The sequence below is a fragment of the Leopardus geoffroyi genome, chromosome C3 (assembly GCF_018350155.1).
Source record: "Leopardus geoffroyi isolate Oge1 chromosome C3, O.geoffroyi_Oge1_pat1.0, whole genome shotgun sequence".
Classification (NCBI taxonomy): Eukaryota; Metazoa; Chordata; class Mammalia; order Carnivora; family Felidae; genus Leopardus; species Leopardus geoffroyi.
The window spans coordinates 60,779,187-60,792,054 of record NC_059338.1 but is presented as its reverse complement, the minus strand read 5'-3'; the positions used below and the strand labels follow the sequence as shown (position 1 = coordinate 60,792,054).

The 12,868-nt window shown below is 38.5% G+C and overlaps 2 protein-coding genes across 11 annotated transcripts in view; both read left to right on the top strand.

The window, feature by feature from the left end:
* The window catches only part of RGS7 (regulator of G protein signaling 7), a 525,490-nt gene that overhangs the window by 396,803 nt on the left and 115,819 nt on the right, over positions 1-12,868 (top strand). The gene's annotated exons all lie outside the window — the stretch shown is intronic.
* LOC123585202 (60S ribosomal protein L6-like) lies at positions 8,225-9,145 on the top strand. The gene has a single exon (XM_045453101.1). It carries the CDS (start codon positions 8,247-8,249, stop codon positions 9,105-9,107), a length of 861 nt encoding a protein of 286 aa, XP_045309057.1. The 5' UTR covers positions 8,225-8,246; the 3' UTR covers positions 9,108-9,145.

Below are 12,868 nucleotides of genomic sequence, written 5' to 3'. Positions count from 1 at the left end.
AAATAAACGTTAAAAACAATTAAAAAAATATTCCTTTACTATCTTTTTAAAGTCTATGGTATCAGTAGTAATAGCCCTTTTTAAAATTTATTATATTAGTAATTTTTGTCTTTGTTTTCTTGGTTAGCTTGCCTAGAGGTTTATTAGTATTGATCTCTTCAAATAACCAACTTTTGATTTTATTGAATTTCCTTACTGGTTTTCTGTTTCAAGTTCATTGATTTCTGCTGTAAATTCTTAGTATTTCTTTTCTTCTTCTTCCTTTGGATTTAATTTGCTCTCTTTCTTTTCTTCACTTCCTATTTTGGAAGTGTAGTTTATTGGTTTTAGATCTTTTTTAAAAAATGTATGTATTCAATGCTATACATTTCCCTCTAAGCACAGCCCTCACTGCATTACAGAATTTGATAACTTGTATTTTTAGTGTCCTTTAGTGAAAGTGTTTTTTTTTTTTTTTTGTCTTGAGATTTTTTGAAAACGTTATTTTCAAGTGTGTTGTTTACTTGCAAACATTTGAGGGTGATCTTTCTGTTACTAATTTCTGGTTTAATTTCATTGCTGTCTGAAAGCATACTCTGTAAGATTTCTATTTTCAAAATTTGTTGGAGTGTACTTTATGGTCTAGGACAGGGCCTGTTTTGGTGAATGTCCCATTGGAGCCTGAGAAGATTATACATTCTGCTATTGATGGATATAAATGTCAATTTGATCTGATTGATTGAGGATGCTCTTCTGTTCAGCTTGTCTTTACCAATTTTTCCACCACGGGATCTCTCAACTACAGATAGATGTGTGCTGAAGTCTTTAATCATAATATATATTTGCCATTTCTCTTTGAAGTCTCTCAGTTTTTGTCTCAAGCGTTTTGATGCTCTGTTATTAGGAGAATAAACATGGATTTTTATGTCTTCATGAAGAATTAACCCCTTCATCATAATAATGTCTCTGTTTCTTCTTAATAGTTGTTATTTTTTTCTGAAGTCTGCTTTGAAATTAATTTAGCTAATCTTCTAGCTTTCTTTTTATTAGTGTTAGCATGGCAAATTTTTGTCCTCCCCTTTATTTGTAATCTATCTGTGTCTTTATTTTTAAAATGGGTTTTTTGTAGACAGTGTATAATTAGGTCCTATCTTTTGTCCACTCTGAGAGTCTTTGTCTTTTAATTGGCATATTTAGACCATTACATTTAAAGTGATTATTAATATAGTTGGATTAATATCTATCCTATTTGTAGCTATTTTCTATTTATTTCCCTTTTTCTTTGTTTTTCCTTTCTTTCTTTCTTTCTTTCTTTCTTTCTTTCTTTCTTTCTTTACTTCCATCTTTTCTCTGCCTTCTCTTCTTTTAACTGAGCATTTCATATGCTTTTAATTGTTTAAAGATTCCCCTAGAGTTTTAAATATGCATTTACAACCAATCTAAGATCACTTTCAGATAACACTATAAAGTTTATGAGTAGTATAAGGACCTCATAAGAGAATATCCTCACTTTCTTCCTCCCAACCTTGCAACACTGCTGTCATTCCCTTCACTTAATTATAAGCTATAATCACTGAATATATTGTTGCTGTCACTATTTTGAACAAATGATTATCCTTTAGATCAATTAAGAATACTAAAAATAAAATACTTTGTTTTGCCTTCATTGATTCCTTCTCTAGAAGTCTTCCTTCTTTATGTAGATCTGAGTTTCAAGCTATATAACTTTACTTTTCTTTGAAGAACTTCTGTTAGCATTTCTTATAAGACAGGCCTACTGACAACAGATATCCTCAATTTTCATTTGTCTGAGAAAGTGTCTATTTCTTCTTCACTTTTGGAGGATAATTTTGCAGGATAAAGAATTCTAGGTTTTCAGTCTTTTCTTTCAACATATTAAATATCTCATTCCACTCTTTTTTTGCTTGTGTGGTTTCTGATGAGAAATTTCATGTAATTCTTATCCTGTGTCCTCTAAATGTGTTCCCCCCCATCTTCCCCCCAATTTCTTTCAACGTTTTATCTTGGTCTTTGGTTTTTCCCCTTCAGAATATAATAGAGATAGATGATAGATAGATAGATAGATAGATAGATAGATAGACTGATACAGATACAGATAGATATAGATATAGATAGATATATAAATATAGATAGAAAGAGAGACAGAGACAGAGAGGGAAAGAGGGAAGATGTTTTGGTATTAATCATATCTGATGTTCTATGAGCACCCTGGATCTGTGGTTTGATGCCTATATTTGTTTGCTAGGGCTCCCATAACAAAATACCACAGACTAGGTAACATAAACAACAGAAGGTTTTTTTTTTCCCCCTCATTGTTCTGGAAGCTAGAAGTCCATGATCAAAATGCTGTTAGGATAGTTTTCTCCTAAGACCTCACTCCTTGGCTAGTGATGGCCACCTTTTCACTGTGTTTTCACATGGTCTTTTCTCGATGCATGCATATCCCTGGTGTCTCTTCTTCTTCTTATAAAGACATCGGTCATGTTGGATTAGGGTCTCAGTCTCATGATCTCATTTAACCTTAATTATCTCTCTAAAGGTCCATTTCCAAATGCAGTCCTATTCTGAACTTACTGGGAGTTAGGGCTTCAACATATGAATTTTAAGGGGAAACAATTCAATCCCTAGTACTGACTATTACTAATTTGGGACAATTCTCAGTCGTTGTTGCTTCAAATATTTTTTCTGTTCTTTCTTTGTTCTTTTCTGGTACTCTCATTGTATCTCAGTTTTGCAAGTTTCTGTTGACATCTTCAAGCCCACTGATTTCTTTCCTTAGCTGTGTAATGTTAATATTAATATAATATTTAATATATTAATGTAATATAATTAATATTAATATAATGTTAATATTAATAAGCCCATCAAAGGAATTCCTCATTTCTAGTACAGTGTTTTGATTTGTGTTTCCTTTTGATTGTTTTCTTAGTGTATCCATCTCTCTGCTTACATTGGTCGCCTGTTCTTGCCTGTTGTCTACCTTTTCCATTAGAGCCCTGAGTATTTTTTTTTTAATTTTTTTAACGTTTTTTTTTTTTTTTTTTTTTTTAATTTTTGAGACAGAGAGAGACAGAGCATGAACAGGGGAGGGGCAGAGAGAGAGGGAGACACGGAATCGGAAGCAGGCTCCAGGCTGTCAGCACAGAGCCCGACGCGGGGCTTGAACTCACGGACCGTGAGATCATGACCCGAGCCGAAGTCCGACGCTTAACCGACCAAGCCACCCAGGCGCCCCGAGCCCTGAGTATTTTAATCACAGTTGTCTTTAATTCCATGTCTGATAATTCCTGTATCCCTTCTACATCCGAATCAGCTTCTCATGCTTGCTCTGCCTCTTCAAACTGTTTTTTTTAACATACCTTGTAATTTTTTGTTGAAAGTTGAACATAATGTACTGCATAAAAGAAACTAAGATGGCCTTTAATGTGAGGTTTTATGTTTAACTAGGCCTTAGGCTGCGTTCCCTGTTTCTGTAGCTATAGGTTTTGGAGGCTGTATTTTCCTCTGGTGTGTTTGTTTTTGGCTCCCCTGTTGTATTTGGGTTTCCTTAGATATTTCTTCTAACATAAGGTCTGAGACATGAGTTTTGTTTTGTCTTGTTTTTTACATTTGCTTCTTCTTTTATACAGAAACCTTTTATCAATGCGGAGGGAGTTGTGTGTAAGTGTGGGAAGGGAAGCAGTATATAGTCCAGTGATTAGATCTCAGTCTTTTATTGTGCCCCTGAGCTGTGACCTTCACAGATGCTCCTTGGTTGTTTGAGATGATCTCCCCGGCCCCCACCCTCCTCCCTTAAGTGACATAGGAACAGTATAAGGGGCTTAAATTGGTTATTTGTTTATCCCCAGGAAGCAGACAAGACTGGGCTGGAATTGGTATTTCCCTTCCCCCCAGGTAGTTTAGACTCAGATATAACCCCAGTTTATTAGGCACTGTAATATAGTTTCGCCTGAGAAAAGCTTTGTTAAAAAGAACAGAATGTTCTGGGTGTATTTCAAAATGGTTGCTATTTCCCTTTTCTTGTTGGAAGCACGAGGGAATTTTTCTCAGATCTTCACTGTGAGAAGCTGGTAGGGCTCCTGGAGGTAAAATTCACAAATGGGTGATGGCCCCAGTCCCCTGGAGTTTTTAATGTTCTAGCTTGTTCATACTGAGCTTCCAGCAATAAGTCAGTTAACAGTTTTAATTTTCCTACCCCAGATGGAGGTTTCTGCTTTTGGGCTTCTGCTCCAGTGAGTCCTGATTTTCCGTATATGCCTGTCTGCCTCTCTAGTTTAGAGACAGTGATTTGCCCTCTGGTCTCCGTTCTCTGATGGATCTAGGAAGAAACAGTTGGTTTTTGCTTTATTCAGCTTTTTAAAGTTTTGTGAGGATAGATGGGAATAACGATTTCCAAGCTGTTTACATGCTGGGCCAGAAACCAGAGAGCAGATTTTTATAGGGGAAAGGAAGAACAAATCACTACTAAGCAAGTTGTTTTTGTCTATTTTGTTTCTGCTTTTATTTCATTTTATCTTCAATATTTCATCATGGGATCATCTCTCAATCAACGTCTGAGAGAAGTGGGAAACAAAGTTGGTTGTATCTTTTCCATGTGTTCTCCCTTTCCCCTGGCCTTTGGAGAGTGTCTGAAGTCCAACCATCAGTGTCATGGAAAATTTGAGGCTGTTATTTTCCTCTTGATTTCCCTGTAGCTTTGGAAGTGGCCTAGAATGGAAAAAGAGAGGAACCTGGCACACAAAGTTGGCAGACCTTGATAAAAGGGTAGACAAACAAAGAGTGCATCTAAACTGAATTCTAATAATCCTTGCATGTTTTTAAACTTTATATCCGTTCCACCATAAACCTGTGATGAACGGAATTAACGTGTTAATGTTCTGACATGTTTTCCCCAAAGCTATCATGATCAGTGGTCACTTGCAAATTAACGTGCCCTGGCACAAGTTCAGAGATGCATCTGGAAAGAAAGATAAAACATCACACCCCACTAAGAATGTCACATCATCATTCAAAATTACAGAGGCTCTGGGATAATTAAAATTTTAAAACACAAAATTAAAAAAATAAAAATCTCCACTGATTCAGCTAAATTGCATCAATCTTCTAATTTGTAGAATTGATGAACACCCATGCATCTCTGTTAACAAAAAAGAAAAGCTATACTGTATTTTTATTACTACAGTTATAAAGGGTAGTATTGGTATTATAATCTATTTTGTAAATTAAATATTCACCATGAACTAGTTTAGCCAAAACAAAAAACAACAAACCATGTCCTAAAAACAAAACACATTTACCCAGTATAATGTGAGAATTAACTCATCATCCAAGACTTTTAGTTAAAAAGAAGTAAAGAATTTATGACATCTTTAGAATGTATATATTGGCACAAATCATTCTCCTCCTTTATAAAATGTCCCACACTTCGTCATTTCAAGACACGAAACTTACTGATAAAAAAAAAAGTAAGCCACTACACAGTTGACTTTTACCTGACTTTGGCAAAAATTAAGACACCTGATTTACTCTCTTAACTTCTATTGACATGGACATATATACATTTACATATGTATGTGAATATCACACACACGTTTAAGTGTATTATATGTATACTTGTATCATGCCTACATACAATACACATATAGTTATCCAAATGGAAAATTTAAACATCCCTAAACATGGTATCTACAAAATAAAATTAAGACTATATTAGTATTTTTGAAATGCATCTCTAGTTCTAATCTCAACTCTAGAAATGCTCCCTGTTGTACTGAAAAGAACTTCACATATTAACTGAGCCACCAGCTTGGAAATCTCTTGATGCTTGTTTGTCCAAATAGTGAAGCGTATCTGTTGAGAAGACTCATGCCTAATGACTTGCATTATCTACTGGTTTCCGGTTTGGCCCTTCCTTAGCAATTCCCTGGCCTCTGCTGGCTGGTAGTCTTTTCTTTATGCCACCCACAATCAACAGTATGACAAGAAAAAGAGAAACACATTTGATATTTTATAGCAATGCATATTCAACTTTTAACTGCCTAATTAATGTCTGCATTATTTTGTGTCTTTACATTATTATGTATTCATATATTCCGAGGAAAAATTTTTCCATTAATCAGTCTATGATACACATATGTAAATATACATGTGTATGTTTGTGTATATGTATTGGGGGTGGGTGATGGATGATTGCTCTGTGTACAAAGCCCAAATTTGGAAGCCTTGAAATCCATTATAATATGAAATAATCAAAATGCTTCCTAATAGGGGATTAATCTGGATGCCTTTTCAAGTCACTAGAATGGAGTTTTGGGGACCTGTAGTCTCTCAAGTGCCTAATATTTCACTCTTTCTCAATGTATGGCCCTGACTCATCAGTATCAACTGGGATAATTTTAAAATGCAGAAACCTGGCCTCTTTCCCAACCAATGAAATCTAAGATGCCAACCCAAGAATTGGCATCAATAAGCACTTCCAGATGTACACTAATATTTGGAAGCCATTCAGTCAATATTTATTTAGCTTACCAAGTCGGATTAATTATTTTTAATGTTTATTTTTGAGAGAGAGAGTGTGTGTGTGCATGCGGGAGGAGCAGAGAGAGAGAGAGAGAGAGCAATACAGAATCTGAAGCAGGCTCCACGTTCTGAGCTGTCAGCACAGAACCTAATGGGGGGCTCATACTCGGGACCGGCGAGATCATGACCTAGGCCAAAGTTGGACTTAACCGACTGAGCCACCCAGGTCCCCCTGCCAAGTCAGATTAGTTTGATATTTGCATTCCTGGTGGTTTTACATTTTGTTTCACTTTAAATGGGTATCCCTGTTTGTCCAACAGCATTTCAAATAATAGTATATCAGACATTTGAATAAGAGTTCACAGCTTATATCGCATCTTTATGTACATTATCTGATTTAATCCCTCACAAAAAAAATCTTCAAAATGTTATTAGCCATAGTCAACAGATGGAAAAAAAAAAGAGCCAGAGAGATGAAGAGTCTTCCCTATTTGCTAAAAATGACACAGCCAGGATTGGAGCCAGGATTTCTGAGTTTTATGCTTTTCCCATAAAGTTCTACCACACTTGCCTTACTTTCATGGTCCACTGAGCATGAGAGTTTCTTAAATTTGCATACCATGGTGGTGTTTACAAGATTTACAACTAGCTGGATGTTTAGCCACACATGGTCAGTATGCAGCTGCCAATGTAATTCTGGAGTAAAGGAGTAAAGGAGAGAAGTCAGCATCAGATGGGAAGATTTTTGAGTCCTTGGTGTCTACAATGTAATTCAAGGCATGGTTGTGGACAAGATCATTCAGGAAGGACATGCAGAGTGAAACAAAGAGAAGGACCAGGTCAGAATTTCGAGAATATCAACATGTAGGGAGAAATTGCCAGAAGAGGAGCCAGCAAAAGGGAATGAGAAAAGGATGTGGAGATCAGATTCCAACGAGGGAATGGGCAGTGAGGAAACTAAGCAGCTGGAACTGCTTTCTCAACTACTTGGCAATGGAGTGGGAAAAAGGAAAAGAGATGAATGGATAAATAAGGGAAGAGAGAAAAGAGGTAAAGAGTGAGCCTACTCACTGGATGGAAATGGTGTTGCAGGGTCAGTGGCATGGCCTTCAATATGGAAGAAAGTGGGATTTATTTGGAAAATAAGGGGAAGCTTCAGTGAACAGAGAGGCATTACAGTAGGGTGAGCAATACATCTGTCACAGGTGGTTAGCTTCTTGTCCAAAAGACAATAGGAATGAGCAGAGTATTCCTTTCTCAGTCCAGAATCTAGCACCTCTCCCTCTCTAGAATACTGATCCTTAATGGGCAATGCTGTTTAGGAAATCATTTTCTCATCTATCTATGCTATAACTTACAGCTGAATTTCAACCACTCTATTATGGCACATTTAGGTAGGGTAAAAGATAATGTCTCCATTATCTTACCCACGTACGTTTTAGGTAGGAAAAAAATGACCATAAGGTGGCACTGTATCGGAAAAATTATGAAATAGGTGTATCTATTTCAGAAAAAAGGAGTATGGTTACCTCATATATGAACTGTAATGTATGTGTGCTGTTTACCTGTGAAATTATTGGAAGCTTATTGTCTAGGAATGCCACTGATACAAATATGCATCATGGGATTAACTAAACAGTTCAGAACAATCTAAGTGGATGATGATGACATAAGATAAGAATTAATGTTGAATTATTTAAAGCCATGGAGCTTTCCCATCTTGCAAGATGGCGGGCGAAAAAGCTGAGAAGCCGGATGCTAAGGAGAAGAAACCTGAAGCCAAGAAGGCTGATGCTGGTGGCAAGGTTAAGAAGGGTAACCTCAAGGCTAAAACGCCAAAGAAAGGGAAGCCCCACTGCAGCCAAAACCCTGTCCTAGTCAGAGGAATTGGCACATATTCCCGATCGGCTATGTATTCGGGAAAGGCCATGTACAAGAGGAAGTATTCAGCAGCTAAATCCAGGATTGAAAAGAAAAAGAAGGAGAAGGTTCTTACTACTGTCACAAAACCAGTTGGTGGTGACAAGAATGGTGGTACCCGAGTAGTTAAACTTCGCAAAATGCCTAGGTATTACCCTACTGAAGATGTGCCTCGGAAGCTGTTGAGCCACGGCAAAAAACCTTTTAGTCAGCATGTGAGGAAACTGCAAGCTAGCATCACTCCTGGGACCATTGTGATCATCCTCACTGGGCGCCACAGAGGCAAGAGAGTGGTTTTCCTGCAGCAACTGAGCAGTGGCTTGCTACTTGTGACTGGACCTCTGTCCCTTAATCGAGTTCCTCTGCGTAGAACACACCAGAAATTTGTCATTGCCACCTCCACCAAAACTGATATCAGCAATGCAAAAATCCCCAAACACCTCACTGATGCTTACTTTAAGAAGAAGAAGCTGCGTAAGCCCAGACACCAGGAAGGTGAGATCTTCGACACGGAGAAAGAGAAATATGAGATTACAGAGCAGCGCGAAGTTGATCAGAAAGCTGTGGACTCGCAAATTCTGCCAAAAATCAAAGCGGTTCCTCGGCTTCAGGGCTACCTCCACTCTGTGTTTGCTCTCACGAATGGAGTCTACAAATTGGTGTTCTAAATTTCTTACAAAGAACCTAATTAAATAACAGATCCATCTCAAAATAAATAAATAAATAAATAAAGCCATGGACATCAGTCACTGAAAATCATGACCAACTGAAAACAACACTGGGACTTCAGTAATGACAAAATATTCTCCTGGAAAATGATTGGAGTCTCAACTATCCATGGATATGTGTGTTCAGAGCTTTGCAACGTTCTGGCCAAGTATCATGTGACAGACTTCTCAGCAAAGTCTGCATTAGAAGCCTCAGTAAGTTCTATTCACTAGCTGATTTCAGTTTATGCATTCCAGATTTTAGTGTAACCTTTTTGCCTGATATTTCCTGATGCAAACTGAAGGAAACACTTGCATCACTGCGTCCTTTACAGCTGTCAGGATCCCTGGAGCAGTGCACCGCAGGCCTTGCATTGACAAGCACAGCTGTAGGGGTTTGTTTGAATTAACAAGCTCTCCTAATACCAGTTCACTGAGGACACCTTCTAGCTTCCTTGTGAATCACTTGACTCACACAATCAGGTGCCTTTCTTCAAGTGACACAATGGAAGCACTTAGGAAATTGTAATTGTGGTTATTATGTTTTGGGACCTGAATCAGGATGGAAACATTCTGGTTGAAGTGGACCTCTTTTTTTTTTTTTTAATGTTTATTTATTTTTGAGAGGGACAGACAGAACATGAGCAGGGGAGGGGCAGAGAGAGGGAAACACAGAATCTGAAGTAGGCTCCAGACTCCAGGCTGTCAGCACAGAGCCAGATGCAGGGCGCGAACCCATGAACCACAAGATCATGACCTGAGCCACAGTCGGATGCTTACCAGACTGAGCCACCCAGGCACCCCTAGGTGGAGGTGGAATGGGAAGAAGGTAGGGAGCTTTGATGGTGTCAGGGTACAAGCAAAACATCCCATTATATTTAGGCATAATAACAACAGGAAGTACATTTATCTCATTTAAAGTCTTAGTAAGCAAAAAATAGCTAGTCACCATGGCAGTGATGAAAACAAAAACGATCTGGACTCCCCATGCCGACTTTTTGAAGATCAAAGAATGAAAAGGAAAGTTAAAAAAAATACAGAAGACTATAGGCAAGATCATTTATAATTTAAATAAATATTAATATTCCTGGATTGTATGAATTAGAAGTACTATTTCATGAAGACTCAATTTTCTCAGGTCTAGCAATTAAAGCTGAAAAGACAGTTTTGGTTAATAAGCATATCAGCAGGAGAGGTATTATTTTTTTTCATTGTTTGAGTATTGAGTGGTGGGGGTGGAAAACAGACTATTATAGCTCACTTAGTTTTCAGTCTTACTTTGAAATGTTAACCTGGGAAATTAGAGGCAGAACTTTTATGCCTGAGTGGTAAATAGTCTACACTGTGTGATTCTCTGGTTGGATAACAGAGGTTTTTTGTAACATGAGCTGAAACAACAAACATAACAGTACTTCTAAGTCCATGTGATTTGCCAAAAAAAAAAAAAAACAAAACCCCTTAATACAAACCTGCTTAGGGGCACCTGGGTGGCTCAGTTGGTTAAGCTTCCAAATCTTGTGGTTTGGGCTCAGGTCATGATATCATGGTTTGTGAGATCAAGCCCAATATTAGGCTCTGCATTGATAGCACAGCATGGAGCCTGCTTGGGATTCTTTCTCTCCCTCTATCCCTCTGCCCCTCCCATGCTCAGGTGCACAATTTCTTTCTCTCTTTCAAAATAAACTTTAAAAAAATTTTAAGTACCTGCTTAAAGGGAGATTTGCATATCTGTTTTTATATTCCTCTTGAGCAAAGAGGGGGTGGGGGGACTTTTAGTATTTTGCTTCTACATTCTCTTAACAGAAGGGAGATTTAGATTTTTTTTTTAATTTTTTAATGTCTTTTTATTTTTTAAAGAGAGAGAGACAGAGCACAAGTGGGGGAAGGGGCAGAGGCAGAGGGAGACACAGAATCTGAAGCAGGCTTTAGGCTCTGAGCTGTCAGGACAGATCCCGATGCAGGGCTCGAACTCACAGACTGCAAGATCATGACCTGAGCCAAAGTCAGACGCTTAACCGACTGAGCCACCCAGGCACCTCTAGATTGTTTTAAATCACATTAGGCAAAGGCTGTCATGAGAACCCTGGAAAGTGAAACAAGAGAGAAAACCTGAGGACCCTGGCCAGGATCTGAATTTTCTGTGGGTGTAGGGGCTGTATGCACTAAAACTCTTCCCTGCCCAGAATGCTACTGTCAGTGTTAGACCAGGACCTCCTCCAGCCGTGGAATGTCAGAGCTGGAGGGAGCCTGAGAAATGATTCAATTCAATGGTCTCAGCTAACGATGAGGCAACTGAGCTCCAGAGAGTGGCAGGACTTACCAGGCCAAGGTCATACCCCTCATTATTGTCCAAATTTAGAACACACTATAAAGTGAGATAAGTAGGAAGATAGCTGAAGCCCTATTTAGCAGAGCATCCAATACAAAATTTCAATAACTTAGTCTTAAATGGTTGCAACTGTTCTCAGGCTACCAAGTATATACTAAATGTGCTCTGCCATTGTGTTTCTATTATTGCAATGGAACAAATTCTGGCAAGCTGAATTTTCTGTGATTGACCTGGTCTGTGCTTTCATGCTAAGTTAGAGGTGTCAGATTCTTGTTAAGAAGTTTCTCTTTAAGCCAAGAAATATTTTTCTAAGGCTGCCCAAACTCCTGCTGTTGCTTTATGGTTTCTTTATAAAGCCTTGGCTGGCTCCCAACTGTTATAATAAAAGTGATAACACATTGTACTCCCAGATCACTGTGGTATTTGTCAAGTTTCAGGCTATACGTCAGGCTTTTTCCTTGGGGTGGCAGGGAAGCAGAGGACAAGGCTTGCAAACTCTTCTTTTTGTTGTTGTTGTTGTTGTCGCAAATCCTTCCGAAACATATTTCTGTTTTAGACATGTGTTGCCAGCTGAGTAACTCTGCTTAGTTTATAGAGAGGACCCAAATTCCACTGCCTAGCTGACTATTCCAATTCTCTATTCAAACCACCCGATGAAAAGACCCTTAAGATAAAATGTGTCAGGAGTGAATTCTGGGAATGGAATCACCAGGACACTACTTAGCAATTGCTGAATGCACTTTGGAGGTTCAATCCTGCACAACGGCTCGTGCAGTACCTTGAGAAGACATTTAATGAGATACTGGCAGTCTTTCCAAAGCACAGTCACACAGAAACACAAGGAGATATCAAAGTGAATAGTTCCACAACCTCTTTCTGAAGTGACCAGCACAAACTTGGGGCAAACTTTATAAACATTTGCTTAGAGATCCTGGTCCCATGTAGCATCTGTATGCCTCAGGCCACTGTAGTGAACATAGACACAGAGGACTTCCCAACTGAAGTCTGTGTCACAATATAAGTAGCAGGACCATGCCAGATGGCATGTTAGGTGGACCCTGGGAAATTAGAAGTTGAAGATTCAAAGCCCCAGGTGACATTTTCACAAATTAGTTTTATTTCACACCTGACACAACCAATTATGTCAATGCAATTCAACAAATACTGAGCATTTAGGGGTGTGCAAGGCCTTGTGCTCATGCAGTGGCAGGAACAACGGTAAGTGAGAGACGGTCCCCAATCCACATCAGCCAGCAGTCAAGGAGAGGTAACAGGCAGGGTCCACGAATGAACCTTACCCTTCAGCATACCTCCGGTATGACCTTTCTCTCACCTCTAGCTCTTTGTCTCAGACATACATCAGCTCTGGACTTGAACTCCGCACCTTAGAACT

What these genes read in the sequence shown, in the direction of transcription:
- LOC123585202 (XM_045453101.1), top strand. Translation starts at nt 8,247, where the DNA reads ATGGCGGGCGAAAAAGCTGAGAAGCCGGATGCTAAGGAGAAGAAACCT.